Genomic DNA, 15,794 nt, shown 5'->3' with positions numbered 1-15,794 from the left:
CTGAATGTCTCAACAGAAATCATCAGACCAGGCAACATTTTTCCAGTCTTCAACTGTCCAATTTTGGTGAGCTCGTGCAAATTGTAGCCTCTTTTTCCTATTTGTAGTGGAGATGAGTGGTACCCGGTGGGGTCTTCTGCTGTTGTAGACCATCCGCCTCAAGGTTGTGCGTGTTGTGGCTTCACAAATGCTTTGCTGGATACCAACGAGTGGTTGTAACGAGTGGTTATTTCAGTCAAAGTTGCTCTTCTATCAGCTTGAATCAGTCGGCCCATTCTCCTCTGACCTCTAGCATCAACAAGGCATTTTCGACCACAGGACTGCCGCATACTGGATGTTTTTCCCTTTTCACACCATTCTTTTTAAACCCTAGAAATGGTTGTGCGTGAAAATCCCAGGAACTGAGTAGATTGTGAAATACTCAGACTGGCCCGTCTGGCACCAACAACCATGCCATGCTCAAAATTGCTTAAATCACCTTTCTTTACCATTCTGACATTCAGTTTGGAGTTCAGGAGATTGTCTTGACCAGGACCACACCCCTAAACGCATTGAAGCAACTGCCATGTGATTGGTTGATTAGATAATTGCATTAATGAGAAATTGAACAGGTGTTCCAAATAATCCTTTAGGTGAGTGGATGTTTCTGTATGGAGATGCTTAGCAGAATGTTCACACTGCTCTTTCTTATTAAGACATTGACCTGGGATTTCCCAAAAACAAACCAACATAAAAGTGGTCCATACGACTTCAGTTGGTATATATGGAAGCTTGTTTCCGCCACAGAATAAAAAATGTAAGCGGTAATTGCGACTTTTTATCTCACAGTTCTGACTTTTTTCTCTCGCAATTGCGAGTTTACTTCTTGCAGTTCTGACTTTTTTCTCAGAATTGTGTGATATAAAGTCGCAATTGCCAGATATTAATTATAATAATTGAGATATTAACTCACAATTCTGATTTTATATCTCACAATTCTGACAATGTGCAATTGTGACTTTTTATCACACAACCGCGAGTTATAAAGTCAGAATTTTTAAATATAAACTTAATACTATCAGTAATTTTTTCCCTCAGAATTGAAATTTTTTAACTTACAATTGCAAGTTTATTTCTCACAATTCTGAGAAAAGAAGTCAGAATTGCAAGACAAAATCGCAATTTAGAGAAAAAAAGTCAGAATTGCGAGTTATAAAGTCTGATTTGCGAGTTTATATCTCGCAATTCAGACTTTCTAACACAAATTTGTGACTTAAAGGGGTCATAGAATGACATTTTTGTACAAGTTAATATGATTCTTTAGTGTCTAAATGAAAAGTTTGTAATATACTTTAATTAAAAATTCTCATTAGTATTGTAAGAAAACACTCATTTTACCTGGTCAAAGACGTTTCTGAATGGTTGGTTAACGTCATGTCACTTTGATCTATCTTTGTACTGGCAGAGTAGTGTAGTTGCTATGTGTTTACTGATGTGTTAGTTCATTGACAGATTGATGTTATGTTATGAGTTTTTTTTTTTACATTACTTCTTAATCAGTAACAGACACCGTTATAAACCATGTACAAAAGTAAGCTTAGTGTAGTGTTACCACGTTAACTTTATCACCCGAGTACACAGTTTGTAATAACAAACATAACGCGTTGTTCATTATAAACGTGGGATTATGAATTATATTGAGAACGCCATACACAGAAAGCATGCCGTAATGTAACTTACCCTGTAAACTTTAGCCTCATTCATCGTGAAGTGTGCAAGCGATTTGCAAAGATTAATATAAAGGTTAATAAAACGTTACACTCCCTTCTTCTGAAGGTGCAGCAGGAACACGATCCTTTTTTCAAGAGCAGCTTATTAGCAAAACCTGCTTTATACTGACGCTCGTTTATAAAGCAGTCTGCTGAGAAATGATTAGCGCAAACATTGACGTTGATCGGGGGGATATTCCCTTCTAAAACAAAACTCAGCAGCCACTGGGTCTTCAGCGGTTCGGATTTAGGAACATCAAAATGACTGCTGTGTTCGTTATTACACCCAACAACACAACACCACAATCGCTTAGACGCCATTCTGCTCCAGAGTATCAACAATGGCGGATTGATGACAGCTCGCTCAGGGCGGGTCTGTGTTGAAACGCTGCTGTCAATCAACAATCTTAGGAGGGGCGTACACCGTGTAACGTCACACGATCAGACGGCTCGATTTGAGACAGGGGAAAATATATAAGGAGATTAAAAAAAAACACTGGATGTATTTTTATCATTATAGGATGGTTGTGTACAGGCACTGCCAACACACATTTCCGTATAATCAACTTGTAAAAGTGCATGTACCATTCTATGACCCCTTTAATATATTGCAATTCTGACTTTATAACTTGCAATTGCGACTTTATATCACACAATTCTGAGGGAAAAAAGTAAACTCGCAATTGTGAGATAAAAAATATTTCAATATAAACAATTATCTTTTTTAAATGTTTTATTTTGTGACCAAAACAAGCTCCCATAGGTATATTATATAGTCATATTTTAACTTTAAAGAAATATTTCAATTTCAATAAGTTAAAGCTACACTGTGTGACTTTTTTAGTTTATTCTTAGCTAAAAACACTTAGTTCTTTCAAAAATACATGTGCTCATTAATGTATATTTACTTCTTTCAAGTAATAAAGTATTCTCGTAAGTTTATAATATGCCATTGAAAATACATACGGGTAAGGGGTTCGAATGCGGGTCGCCATGTTTCCCCTCCATCTTGAAACTACATTAGCCAAAGAGGGACATACCCGTAAATTCAAGCTTCGCCTTTCGCGTTTTAACACTCGATGGCACCGTGTCGAATGTGGACGAGGTCGAACTGGAAGCCATATTAATCTTGGACTAAATCGGCCACCATAGGAGTTAAAACGAAATCGGAATTGAGAGGAAGAGAAACTAATATTCACTGGGTGGTCATATACCTTTTAACCGCTAGATGGGGGAAAATATCACACATTGTAGTTTTAAGTTAAATTGAAAACAATTGTGGCTTAATTTTGAGGAATTTTTACTTGTCTCTCCTTTCCTTTAAACATAATGGAGGTTACAGTGAACCTCTTACAATGGAAGTAAATGACGCCAATTTATGGAGGATTTAAAAGCAGAAATGTGAAGGTTATCTTCTGTTAAAACGTGTTATTATTTGAGCTATTATTTGTCATTTTAGAATTTTAGGTGTTAGGTTGTCTTGGCAACAAAGTTGTAATTGGCTAAAACGTTTCACAGAAAATGTTTTACACTAACATTATTGTAACATTATTTTAATGTTTACAAATTGGCCCCATATACTTACATTTTAAGTGCCTCAATCCAAGCAACATTTGTGCTCTTTCAAAGACAATCAAAATTTCCTCTAAAAGAGAGAGAATGCTAAATTTATTTTATGATAATCAACATGATAATACTATAATTTTTGTCAGTTGAACATACCATGTATTGAGCCAGAAATATTCTTTAAAGTGGTGGTTGATTATGATTTCATTGATAATGTTGCTGTTTGAGCATAAACAACATCTGCAAGTCACAACGCTCAAAGTTCAATGTAAAGGGGATATTTTCTTTTAAATAAATATTTTTTTAAGGATTACAACAAACGGCTGGTAGGGACTACAACAAGCTTATTCACGGGTTAGTGACTTTACAAAAAACCCTGCCCCTGAGAAAAAGCAAAAAAGGTGATATAGATTATCATGACAGAATATGCTAATCAATGACTTGAAGATCATTAACTCCACATCAGCTACATAAATTCATCAACTAACCATTCAGGACGTCATGTTTCATTCTACATGTTGTCGCTTTTTCTTGAGTCTCTCCATCATTGTCCGACTCCGGTTTGAACATAAAAGGCTGAACAGTTTCATTACCTGTCTGCATGAGGTAATCAGAGCTGCTAACTGGAGTTCTTGAAGCTCCGCCCCATGAGCAGGAGCTCATTTGCATTTAAAGGGACACACAAAAACGGCACGTTTTTGCTCACCCTCAAAAAGTGACAATTTTAACATGCTATAAAAATGATCTGTGGGGTATTTTGAGCTAAAACTCCACATACACACTCTGGGGACATCAGAGACTTATTTTACATCTTGTAAAAAGGGGCAATCAATCACCGCTTTAAGAGTAACAGACCAAAATCTAAGTCATTATTTACAGAAAATCTTTCCCTCTGCCTTTAATATCTAATTTGCTAGACATGGGTCATATGAGCGATCCCAAATGTTGGTTGTTAGTTCAAAGTGTGAATAAGTTCTGGAAGCTATGATTGGGGGCATGATTTTGGAGTGTGAGTAGCATGAACATTTAGCTAAATAAACTTTATTTGTTTTTCATAGAGGAAAGAAAGCAATTTCCAAGTTGTCCCCTTGGTATACGAACGATTTGTGTGCACTCAAAGCTAAGGGAAGGAGGATTGTATAAAGGAGGATTGCACTTGTATAAAAAAAATCAGGTCTCACTGTTCATAAATTGATGTTTGAACAACACCAGCTGGAGTACCACTCTGTTTTAAAAGCCACCAGAGAGTATACTATTTACATATGATCAGTTAAGGTGCAACTAATCCAAGGACGTTATTTAAAACAATCAACAAACTTCTTAAACCTCATAATAAAAATATCTGTCCTTCTGTTGAGATGTGTAACAAATTCCATAAATGCTTTAGTGAGAAAGGCTATAATAGCTACAGCTCTATTGCTTCTGGCTCTTCTTTGCCATCGACTGAGTCTCGTTCTAAAAACTCACTTTCCAGTTCTTTTTATAATTTTGTCACTCTCAGTATAGATAATGTTTTGAAATTGGTCATGTCTATGAGCTCATCCACATCATCTCTACCCCCTGCCTACTGAGGTTTCTGCCCTTCTATCACTGCAATTATTAACCATTCCTTAGCTACTGGCCAGGTTCCTGTGGCCCTTAAGATGACTGCTATCACACCAGTTCTTAAAAAATCTGGTTGTGATGCAAAAGATTTATCCAACTATAGGCTTATTGCGAATCTGCCCTTTCTGGCTAAGGTCCTTGAACGAGTCGTCGTTGGCCAGCTACAGTAATATCTGTCTAAAAACTATTAGAACCATTCCAGTATGGGTTTAGATCCGGACACGGAGACTGCTCTAGTCTAGCCTGGATGCCAGCCGAACTTAGCCCCGCCCACAACATTTGAGGTCGGAAAGTTTGGTCTGGACTTGATTTGTTGTGGAGCAACTATGCCCAAACAGGAGATGTTCGGACCAATTAAATTGTCAGGTCGGGCTTTAGACGATGATGGACAGATGATAAACAGTAATATAAGCATCCACGTCACCAAAGAGCGCTTGGGTTGAATTTGTTCTAATCCTAACCGGAGAACATGTTCGAATATGCATTCACCTTCACTATTTCTCTCAGAAATGATGATCGTGTTGGTAAGTAGGCTACTCTGTGTATCCTTAAATTCTTTTTTACAACACCGGCAAAGATCGTTTACACTTCTTATTCTACTTCTTCCAGCGTGCGTGCAAAGACCAATTGAGGTCTTTCCTGGTTCGGATGAAACACGCCCCATAATCACAGCCCAACGGAGCAGTATCAGACTCATATTCTAACTAGAATTGAGTAAGACAATGTCAGGCTAGCTCTAGTCCAGGTCACAAACTCTTACTTCTGCTGACAGGGGTGCTTGCAGCATTCTAGTCCTGCTAGACATTAGTGCTTTAGTGCTGCTTTTGATACTATGGGCCCTATTTTAACGATTTGAGTGCATGGTCTGAAGTGCATAGCGCAGGTGCACTCAGGGCGTGTCCGAATCCACTTTTGCTAGTTTAACGATGGAACAAACGGTAGGCGCACCCGCCGCATGGTCCAAAAGGGTTGTACCGAGTCTCTTAATGAGCCATGGATATGTTTTGGGTGTAACGTGCAATTTCATCTCCCATTCCCTTTAAAAGCCAGTTGTGCTCACAACTGAACGCTGATTCCTTTTATTTTTAATATTTAAAAATGTTTGTGTGCCCTGTGTGCAAGCAGAGTGTACGCGCGTTGTGCACTTGCCTATAGGCGCATATTATTAACGTGCTCTTTAAATAACACAAAAAATACTGCGCTATTGACTTTAGACCTGTCGCAGTTGGCGCAGTCGTTTTTAGTTGCCTCAAAATAGCAACGCAATACACCTCGTTTTCAGACCAGCACGCCCATGGCCGAACAGTTATTTAGTTATTTAAACAGTGCATTTGTTATTAACAGTGCATTTGTTATTTAAACAACGTGGTGCTGGACGTGAAAATGATAACTGCGTCGGGTTGAAACTAGCAAAAAACACTTGCGCCGAGCCTGGTGTTGCATTGTGCTGGGTGTATGATAGGGCCCTATATGTTATACCATTCTTCTGGATAGGTTGCGGGTTTGGTTAAGCATCTCTGGTGTTGTTGTTGAGTGGATCTCACTGGTCGTTTCCAATTTGTTTGTCTGTGAAAAAACTAAATCAGAGCCAACATTAGTTTAATGGTGTCCCACAGGGGTCAGTTCTTGGACCCATTTTGTTTTGCATATATATTGTCGCCTCTCGTGACATTATTAGAAAGTATGGTCTGGGGTTTCATTTTTATGCTGATGATACCTACACATACCTCGATCCTAATCTTGCACTTACATATCTTACTACCTGTCTGGACCAAATACTGGTGTGGATGCATGACAATTATCTTAAACTTAACAAATCTAAAAACTTCTACTTGTTGGGATGCTGACATAAATGCAATCATCTCAATTTGTTTACTGATTCTGACCCTGTGTCTACATCATCACAAGTGCACAACCTTGGTGTTATTTTTGATTTGCAATTGTCATTCACTGCCTGAAATCTGTCTCGAAATCTGTGTTTTTCTAACTCAGAAATATTGACAGACTATGTCCTTCTCTATCTCTGCCTGATGCGGAAAGGCTTATCTATGCCTTTATTTAGCTGAGGCTAGATTATTGTAATGCACTTTATTCTGGTCTCCCTGAGAAGTATATCATGAAAAATTGCAGTATATTCAAAACTGTGCAGCACGTATACTGACCTACACAACTGCTCGCCAGCATATTTCCCTGGTTCTTTATGAAATGCATTGGCTTCCATTACAGGCACATATTGATTTTAAAATCTTGATTTTAACATATAAGGCTCTTCATGGTACAGCTCCCGCATACCTTTGTAATTTAGTTTCTCTTTACATACCAACTCGCTCTCTCCGCTCTTCTGACTGCTTTACTCTTCAGCAGCACACTTTCAGATTGAAGTCTATGGGTGGATGGCTTTTTTTGTTTCAGCTTCACGTTTGTGGAATAATCTTCCCTTGGCTATTAGATATATTAGACATTTCCCCAACCCTGGACTGTTTTAAGAACTCTTTAACCCTCTGAATTCTGAGCTGTTTTGGGGCCCTTTAGAAGTTTTGACATGCTCTGACATTTGTGCTATTTTCAGTTGCTTATAAACACATTAATGGCAAAAGTGTAAATACACTGTATTCAGCACAATACCATAATATCTGAGCAACATGTATGTACATGCTTGTATTTTTGAAAGAATAATGTTTATGCGTGATTTAAAAAAAAAACTAAAACATTTGTTTTAAAATTAAGGCTTCAAAACACACAATAGATATGTGTTCACAAGCCCTTTGAATAATGTGTGTATTTGTCTAGAGTTTTTGCTTCAAAATGATGTGAGAATCATTGAGCCTACTCATACACATAAAACAATATATTCATTTACATTTTGTAAAACACTTTTTCTTTACTCAGGCCTTATGTGTGTAGGCGTGAACGAGCCATGAATAATAATGTTATCACTCCGGGGAAACAAAATACCTGCATAATAACGAGCTGCATAATTAATTAGCTTCAGGTAGGCCTACTAGATTTTAGGTTTACTAGATAAGTACAGTAAAAGTAAAAAAAAAAAAGTTTTCTGTAAAATGTTTTTACTTAAAGTTTTTACTTAAAGCAAGCTAAATTATCTGCCAAAAAAGATTTCAATCAGAAATGTTTTTGAAAGAAGAGCTAAAAAACTAATATTGTGACACTGAACCCAATTCAATATTCAATAAATACAAATAACTGAATAATTGGAAATGATGAATGTTATAAGTAAAATATTTACATTTAAAACAACATAATGCAATGCAGTTATGATTTCAAATAGAATAGTGTGACTTTAGGTTGATTGGGACACTTTTCCCAGTCATTTCAATGGCAAACATTTTCTGAATCATTTGATTTTGTAAACTATCATATACACAATACTCAAATATCATTTCGAGCTTCATTCAGAATCACGTGAAATGCATGAGCCAGTGCTAAGGCTATTGTCTGCTATATTGGTATCAAATATACTAATATATTTATTATACCAGTCTTATATTATATCAAATATATTAAAAACATTGATTAAAATTAAGATACAATTTATACAAAACGAAATTCAGTTTAAATAAAGCAATTAACTTTCAAAACAAAACAAAAAAACAAAAAAACACTTACTACAAAACAAAACTCCAGAATCATTTCTGACAAACTTTGATATTAAATAAAAAAATTGCATAGGGTATTATATTTAAACATCAATATGAGGCAAAATTTGTTTTAAAAACATTGATTAAAATTAAGATTACTGTAAAAAAGGCAATTAATACTCAAATATAATTTCCATCTTCAGTTCATTTGAGACAAGCGTACAAGGCAGGGCTAAGGCTATTGTCTGTTATATTGACTTCTAATAAAATAAGAAGCAACTATATTAAAAACATTGATTAAAATTAAGATACAATTTATACAAAACGAAAACAGGCCAAATAAATCTAGTATAAACTGTACTATTCTACTATTGTTATTGCTATTGTTATTGTTTTTATTTATTTTTAATTCTCGTTTTTATTGTATTTTGTCTGCTTTATTCTCTGTGAAGCACTTTGGGTTTGATTAATCATCATCACCATCATCATGCAGGTTTAGAACTTTTTCCTTTTGGGGTTGGGGCTGGGGGGTTAGATTGTTCCTTTGGGAACCGTTTTTTAATCATGAAATTATTGGTTTCTTTCTTTCTTCCTGCAGAGGTGCGTGACATCGAGTTGAACCTGAACTTGAATAGAACGGTGAACTCGCTGCAGATGCCGAGAGTGGAATACAGGGAGATAAACATAGAGGATTACAGTATGTTAACCAAAACATGTTAAAATGCTGGTGTTTAACTGCTCCAGGATTATTTAAGAGGGATATTAATATAATACAGATGCAGATGGATGTCTCTGATTGTCCTACACAGAACTCAGCATGCAGATCCTGAAACCTGCTGGCTTCATAGAAACCTCACACTACCCACTTCTGCTCCTCATGTGAGTAAATGGCAATTTCTTGCAACCTTTTTTGGTAACACTTTACATTAAGGTTCCCTTTGTAAAGTGTTTATAAAGGTGTTTGTTAATGACTAATAACTCATTTACAAATGCATTGTAAATCGATGATAAGCAGTTATAACTGCATGAATAAAAAGAGTGACTTTAACACAATGCCTGCCAAATAGTGAGCCATTTTTAACTCACATGTTATAAATACTTAAATGTATTTACAATGAACAGAGGAAACTAAGAGTAATCAACAGAACTAAGTACAGGCGAGGAACTTATGAATAGGGTCGGAGTTTTAATGATTCCGATACCAGTTGTGCTTAGCGATTCAGATTCTTATCGATTCCGAATTTCGATTCCAATCAGATAAAAAAAATAAAAAAATAAAAAAACGTCTCATATCATTCACATTTAATCTAAGTCTTATTGCAAAACATTTTAGCTGAATATCATGAACAAAAATCAGCATTTTAAGATTTTCAGGTATTCTGGTACAGAAAATGTAATCCAATTTAAAATAACACTAAACTTACAAAAATAACTGAAATTACAAATTTAGTTACGAATGTTATTCTCTCAAGAACAGTGAATTTTCTTTGTTTTTTGCTGTTTGATTAACATTATTATAGAGACGGCAGCATGAATATTAGGCAGCTGTCACTTTAAGAGCTGCACGGATCTAATATACTGTTATGCATTTTCTTTGTCAACTGTTTACATTAATTTACGACATAACCAACTTTGTTTACAAGGATGTTTTTTACATATTTTTGAGTGCATTTGTCCGTTCAAAAAGACGTGGAAGAGGACTCAGTATGAGAGGTGGCTTTCTGTGCACACATTTTGGATGTGTGCCCAGCAAAGAAAACAGAGGGAATGTAAATGACATTCTTCTTTCAGACGAATACAACTGGAGTTATGTTAAAATATGTCCTGGCTCTTCCAAGCTTTATAATGGCAGTGAATGGTAAATTAGATTTTGAAGGTCAAAAAAGCATATCCATCCATTCTAAAAGGCTCTGGGGAGGTTAATAAAGGCCTTCTGAAACGAAACAATGTGTTTTTTGTTTGAAAAATATCCACATTTAAAGCCTAAAATAACTAGCTTCCGGCAGATAACCGTACGCAACTTGCAGTAAAAGAGTAACCTGTGGCCCAACGCATGAACACGGAAGCACAACGGATAGAGCAAAACAAAACGCTGGTCACTAATTAGAAGTCTAATACGAGAATTTTTAAATAGATATGTCGAAGGATTTCAATATAAGAGAAGAGGAGCTTCTGCGAGAAGCGTCAAAGTTTGTGATACTCCTACATCGCGTCACAAGTTACTCTTTGGGCACAAGTCAACTTGTGTACGGTCATCTGCCAGAAGCTAGATATTTTATGCTATAAAGATCTAAATATGGATATTTTCCTAACAAAAATGCATCGCTTCACTTAAGAAGACCTTTATTAAAGTCGACATGAAATTAAATTTTACAATTCGTATTTATATTTAATATTGTAGTGTTTACTATAACTGATTTATCTGTGCACTTCATTAATTTGTAAAAAGGAATTTACCCTTATAATCTTTAATCAAATACATAAACCTTCCCTCCCCCCTCGAAACGACTTCTCTTCTCTTCCTGTCGCTATCGCCCTCTATCTCGTTTCTGCGCCGCCTCTCAGAAACCTGTCACTGATCATAGCAATATTGTTACATGTGGGTCTGTTTCTGTTGTGTTCCTTTTCATGCATCACATGTTCCTTTGTTCAGTTTCCCGCCTCTTGCCTGTCTCCCCGGTTAAGATCATTATTAGTTAATCTATGTCAGCTGTGTTTAGTTATCATCTTCTGTGTCACCTGTGCCCCTCGTTAGTCAGTCATCAGTGTTTGTATTTAAGTTCCTCTTGTTCACCCAGTCTTTGTCCAGTCTACGTTGTGTCTATGCTGTTTGGTGTTCTGTCCAATGCTTATTTGAATAAAAAGCCTATCTTTGTGGAAGTCCCGAATCTCCTCTTCACTGCTGCACCGTACAACTGTAACAAATATGGTGGTTAGGTGCATTTTTTTCGGTATACACAATACCTTCTTCAGGAAGGACTTGAGTCAAAAAGAGAGAAATATATGAGAAATAATACCTATTTTATGTAAAAAGTACTCAATATAGTCGGACAATCAGCTTGTCGTGATGGCTCGCACTTAGGAATGCAGCGTGTGTGAACTCGCTTACGGCAAGCCCCCCTTATATAGGGAGAGCTGAGAAAAAAGTTTTACAGAAGTAAAGCCATAAAAGGCATAAAACAGGCCTAAACCAGCGAAAAGTGAGAAAATATGCTCAGTAACATATGTAGAAAAGATTTAGAGAGAAAATACATTTATTTAAGAGATAGATCGAGTTTTTCTCCACAACTGAGTGCAAACTGGCATTCAAATCTGTCATCATTTTGTTAGCAACGCCCAACTTCCAACGATCCAATCAATTCCCGAAGGACAAAATCAAGACCCACCCTACATTTTTTCTAATTTCAGAAGCCGTTTCACTCGGATATACGTCACAATAAGAAGGAAAGGATGATCTCAACTTCCGTTTCACTTTAACCCCCGGAGCCTTGTGGAGAACTTTTAGAATGGATAGGTGCGCTTTTTTGACCTTCAAAAACTCGACCATTCACTGCCATTATAACGCTTGGAAGAGCCAGGGCATTTTTTAATATAACTCCGATTGTCTGAAAAAAAGAAAGTCATATACACCTAGGATAACTTGAAGGTGAGTAAATCATGGGATCATTTTCATTTTGGGGTGAACTATCCCTTTAAGTATTCCAGAATTGGAATTGATTTTCGATTCCCAAACCTACTTATGGACACTAACTAAGAAACAGAACTCGGGCAAATCAGAACAGGGAAAAGAATGAAAACGAAAATAACAGTTATGTTATGTTTTTCATTTATTTTATTCATATATTTTCTAAAAATTATATTTATCTGCATCTGAATAGGCCAATAAAATCAACCGCTTGCATGAAATGAATAACAGCGTCATGCCAAGGTGCTGAATACCAAATATGTGTCATTAATATATAAATAGAGGCATTCAAATGTTAATAACAGTCATTTTTTTGCAATTAAGTTTAAATAAATGGTTTGGGGAGGAAGTTTTAAATCCTGAACTTTAAAGTTTGCCTCTAGTGCAATGAGATCTATTATATCAAAGAGCAAATTGTGTTTTCCATGATATGAAAAAGCGTGTGCTCCAGGTCATCCTATTAACACGCATACAGCAGTTCCTCTCCTGTTCTGTGTTCCTGCACTGCTCTTCAGGTCTCATCAAGAGTAAGAGTGTAACTCTGAAATGGACTAGAGTCGGTGCTATTAATCTTGTCTTTTCAGCCGTACACTTTCAGCCACTGTAATTACAGCACAAATGAGTTCACCTGCAGCCCGCCTTCAATTAACCCACCCCGCCGCACACATCATACATACCGCAGCAGACAATCACCTGTGCTCTCTGCAGAGCCGCCAGTACAGTGACTGAATATTGCATTAGGATTATAGTGAATATAGTGACAGTGTCTCAAAACCCAGTGAGCTGCCTATTTATCTTTGTAAAAAAAGTACACTTTGGGATACTTTTAAAAAGAGTATTTATTACGGAATTATTATATTTTAAAAGAAATAATTAAGTGCCAAGTAAATGTAATGCTTTCTGAGCACCCACTGGTTTCACAGACAAGGCTTAAGCTAGTCCCAGACTAAGATGCATGTTTGAGTGGTTTTAATTGAAAGTAACTTGCACAAGCATATCTCAAAATATGTCAGTGCCTTTGTTTTGTCTCAAGATGCACACCAGTAATGTTTTTTCTAAGGCGCAAGTATAAAAGCTCCTTAAATGTCCTAATTGAACTAATCCTTGCTTAATATAAGCCCTGTCTGTGAAACCGGGCCTTAATTGCATATTAAATGCAATTTAATGAAAATGTGTTATGCAATTAGCTGAACTTTATAGTGCTTTTTAACACACTTAAGTAGGATTTAAGTACATCTTTGTATGTAATATCTTAATTAATTCTATTGTCATTGAAATCTGATTAAAGTGTACTGCAGAATTTACTGACAAGCAATTATAGTAAACTAAAATATACTTTAATGTCATTTCTACTGAAACGTGTACGTTATGTATATAAAGTTACACTTTATTTGGTGACACTTTATTTTACATAGTAATAACTATATATAGTAATAACTTTATATAGTAATAACTATAAATTGTGCATAATTACATGCAACTAACACCCTAAAACACACCCTAATCTTAACCATAACCCTATAGTAAGTACATGTAGTTACTTAATATATTACTCAGTACTTAGATATAATTAAGTATAACAAAGACACCTTAAAATAAAGTGTAAACCTTTATTTTAAGGTGTCCTTGTTACAGTGTAATTATTTATTTAAGTACTGATTAATATTAATGAATTACGTGTACTTACTATAGGGTTATGGTTAAGATTAGGGTGTGTTTTAGGGTTAGTTGCATGTAATTATGCATAATTGACTGTTATTACTATAGTAACTACATGTAACATATGTAGCAAGGACACTATAAAAATAAAGTGTTACTGTATTTAAATATAGTTGTATTACACATTTGTAAGGATGATATTTTATAATAATATAATATATTGTATATTATAAAATATGTTATATAATATAAAATAAACAGTTACAATTATAATGAAGTGCTTTACATGTACCTTAGTATGTTAGTCGACACATCAAAGTAAGTGTACTTTAAATCATGATTATTAAAACATAACCATTTCAAATGTACTGTTAATATGACAGTGAACTTTTTAAAAGAAACATAGTCATTTCACTTTTATGTACTGGAATATGCAGGAACGTGCTAGTATTGCCAGAAATGTTTTCTAGGTTGGCAGCTTACTAAATTGAGACATCCGTTATGTTCAAGCACAAATTAAATGCTTCTTTTCTTAAGAAAACCTTTTTTCTCTGTCTCTCTCAGAGATGGGACTCCAGGCAGTCAGTCGGTCTCAGAGCAGTTCCACATTGACTGGGCGTCAGTGCTGGTCAGCAGTTTTGGGGTGGTTGCAGTGCGCTTTGACGGTCGTGGAAGTGGCTTCCAGGGGACTAACTTACTCCATAAGGTGCAGCGCAGGCTGGGAATGTTCGAGGAGAAAGACCAGCTGGATGTCCTCAGGTAGTTGAGCAGCCATCTGCTCCCAACACACAGTGAACATCCATCAGTGCCAACACACAGCTGCACAAACGTGCTGCATCTCCTTAACCGCATGGCAGATCTACAGATGTACACCATGGCCTGATTTAAAAACTCAATGATACGATTGACACTGACTATTCTGTATGTGAGAAGGCCCAACAAGTGGCAGACCGTTTAACATTTTGTCTTTGTGTCTGACAGTGCTATGATGCAGGAGCCGTACATTGACAAGACTAGAATTGGAGCTTTTGGGCAGGTAAATACATACTGCATTTTACTGTTTTTATCTGTCCAGACAGGAAACCCTGTCACACATATTACACAGACATTTCTTTGCCTCTCTCATATGCACATGCATACAAAAAGTACATTTAAGATCTCTAGTTCCGAACCCTAGTAAACTGTGTTGCTGTCTCCTAAGCTGAAAGGGAATTGAATGGGCCTATTTACACTTGTGACTTAATGCACATTTACTGATCAGATAGCTGATTTATTTATACTTGGTGGGCCATGTGGCTTTGCATGTTGCAGTGGCGTTGTCATATCTGACTACTGGGAGCCAGTATAACATGCTGTATAACAGTATAACAAACCCATATCAGACGTAAATTTTCACTGCAATTTTCGCGTGTGCAAAGTTTCATGAGTTTTCGAGCATGTTTAGGCCCTCAAAAATGTGATTCATTTGGGAGAAGAATAATAATAGGCTGAGCAATTCCAAAAGGGTCCTCACACCATCGGTGCTCGGGCCCTAATAATGCACACCCGAGGTGGTAATGCAGTCACAACGCATTGTTTTCTTTTTCCTAATAATTAAACGGCCCGGAGTCAATTATTGCACTTATAATACAGTTACCACACATCAAAACATTGTTCAGATGATTTATTTCAAAACATTTGTCAGGTTTGTCTTTAAAACGCTCTTCGTGCAGGACTAATATCTTACGCATCTAAACCCAAGCCTCCATTGCTAATTCCAAAACGTCATTTTAGAGCTAGGAGGCTTGAGCCACTGATAGCAGACTATCATGCAGTTATTAATGCAGTGAGTTATTAGAGAGAGAGAGAGAGAGAGAGAGAGAGAGAGAGAGAGAGAGAGAGAGAGACAGTATGTGAATTACCTCAGGCTGTGCGTCTCTTTCAGTGTCCAGT

The 15,794-nt window shown here is 36.4% G+C and overlaps 1 protein-coding gene across 1 annotated transcript in view; it reads left to right on the top strand.

Moving 5' to 3' along the window:
* dpp6a (dipeptidyl-peptidase 6a) overlaps positions 1–15,794 on the top strand; it is a gene marked incomplete at its 5' end in the record, with an annotated part of 90,266 nt that overhangs the window by 54,421 nt on the left and 20,051 nt on the right. Inside the window, 4 exons of the mRNA XM_079805920.1 lie at positions 9,117–9,215; positions 9,328–9,397; positions 14,427–14,621; positions 14,844–14,898. Of these exons, the coding sequence (XP_079662046.1) occupies positions 9,117–9,215; positions 9,328–9,397; positions 14,427–14,621; positions 14,844–14,898 (419 nt within the window). The remainder of the gene's footprint in view (positions 1–9,116; positions 9,216–9,327; positions 9,398–14,426; positions 14,622–14,843; positions 14,899–15,794) is intronic.

The sequence above is a fragment of the Gobio gobio genome (assembly GCF_949357685.1).
Source record: "Gobio gobio genome assembly, chromosome: 23".
NCBI lineage: Eukaryota > Metazoa > Chordata > Actinopteri > Cypriniformes > Gobionidae > Gobio > Gobio gobio.
The sequence above is the reverse complement of the archived record's forward strand: the minus strand, read 5'-3'. Positions and strand labels throughout refer to the sequence as shown.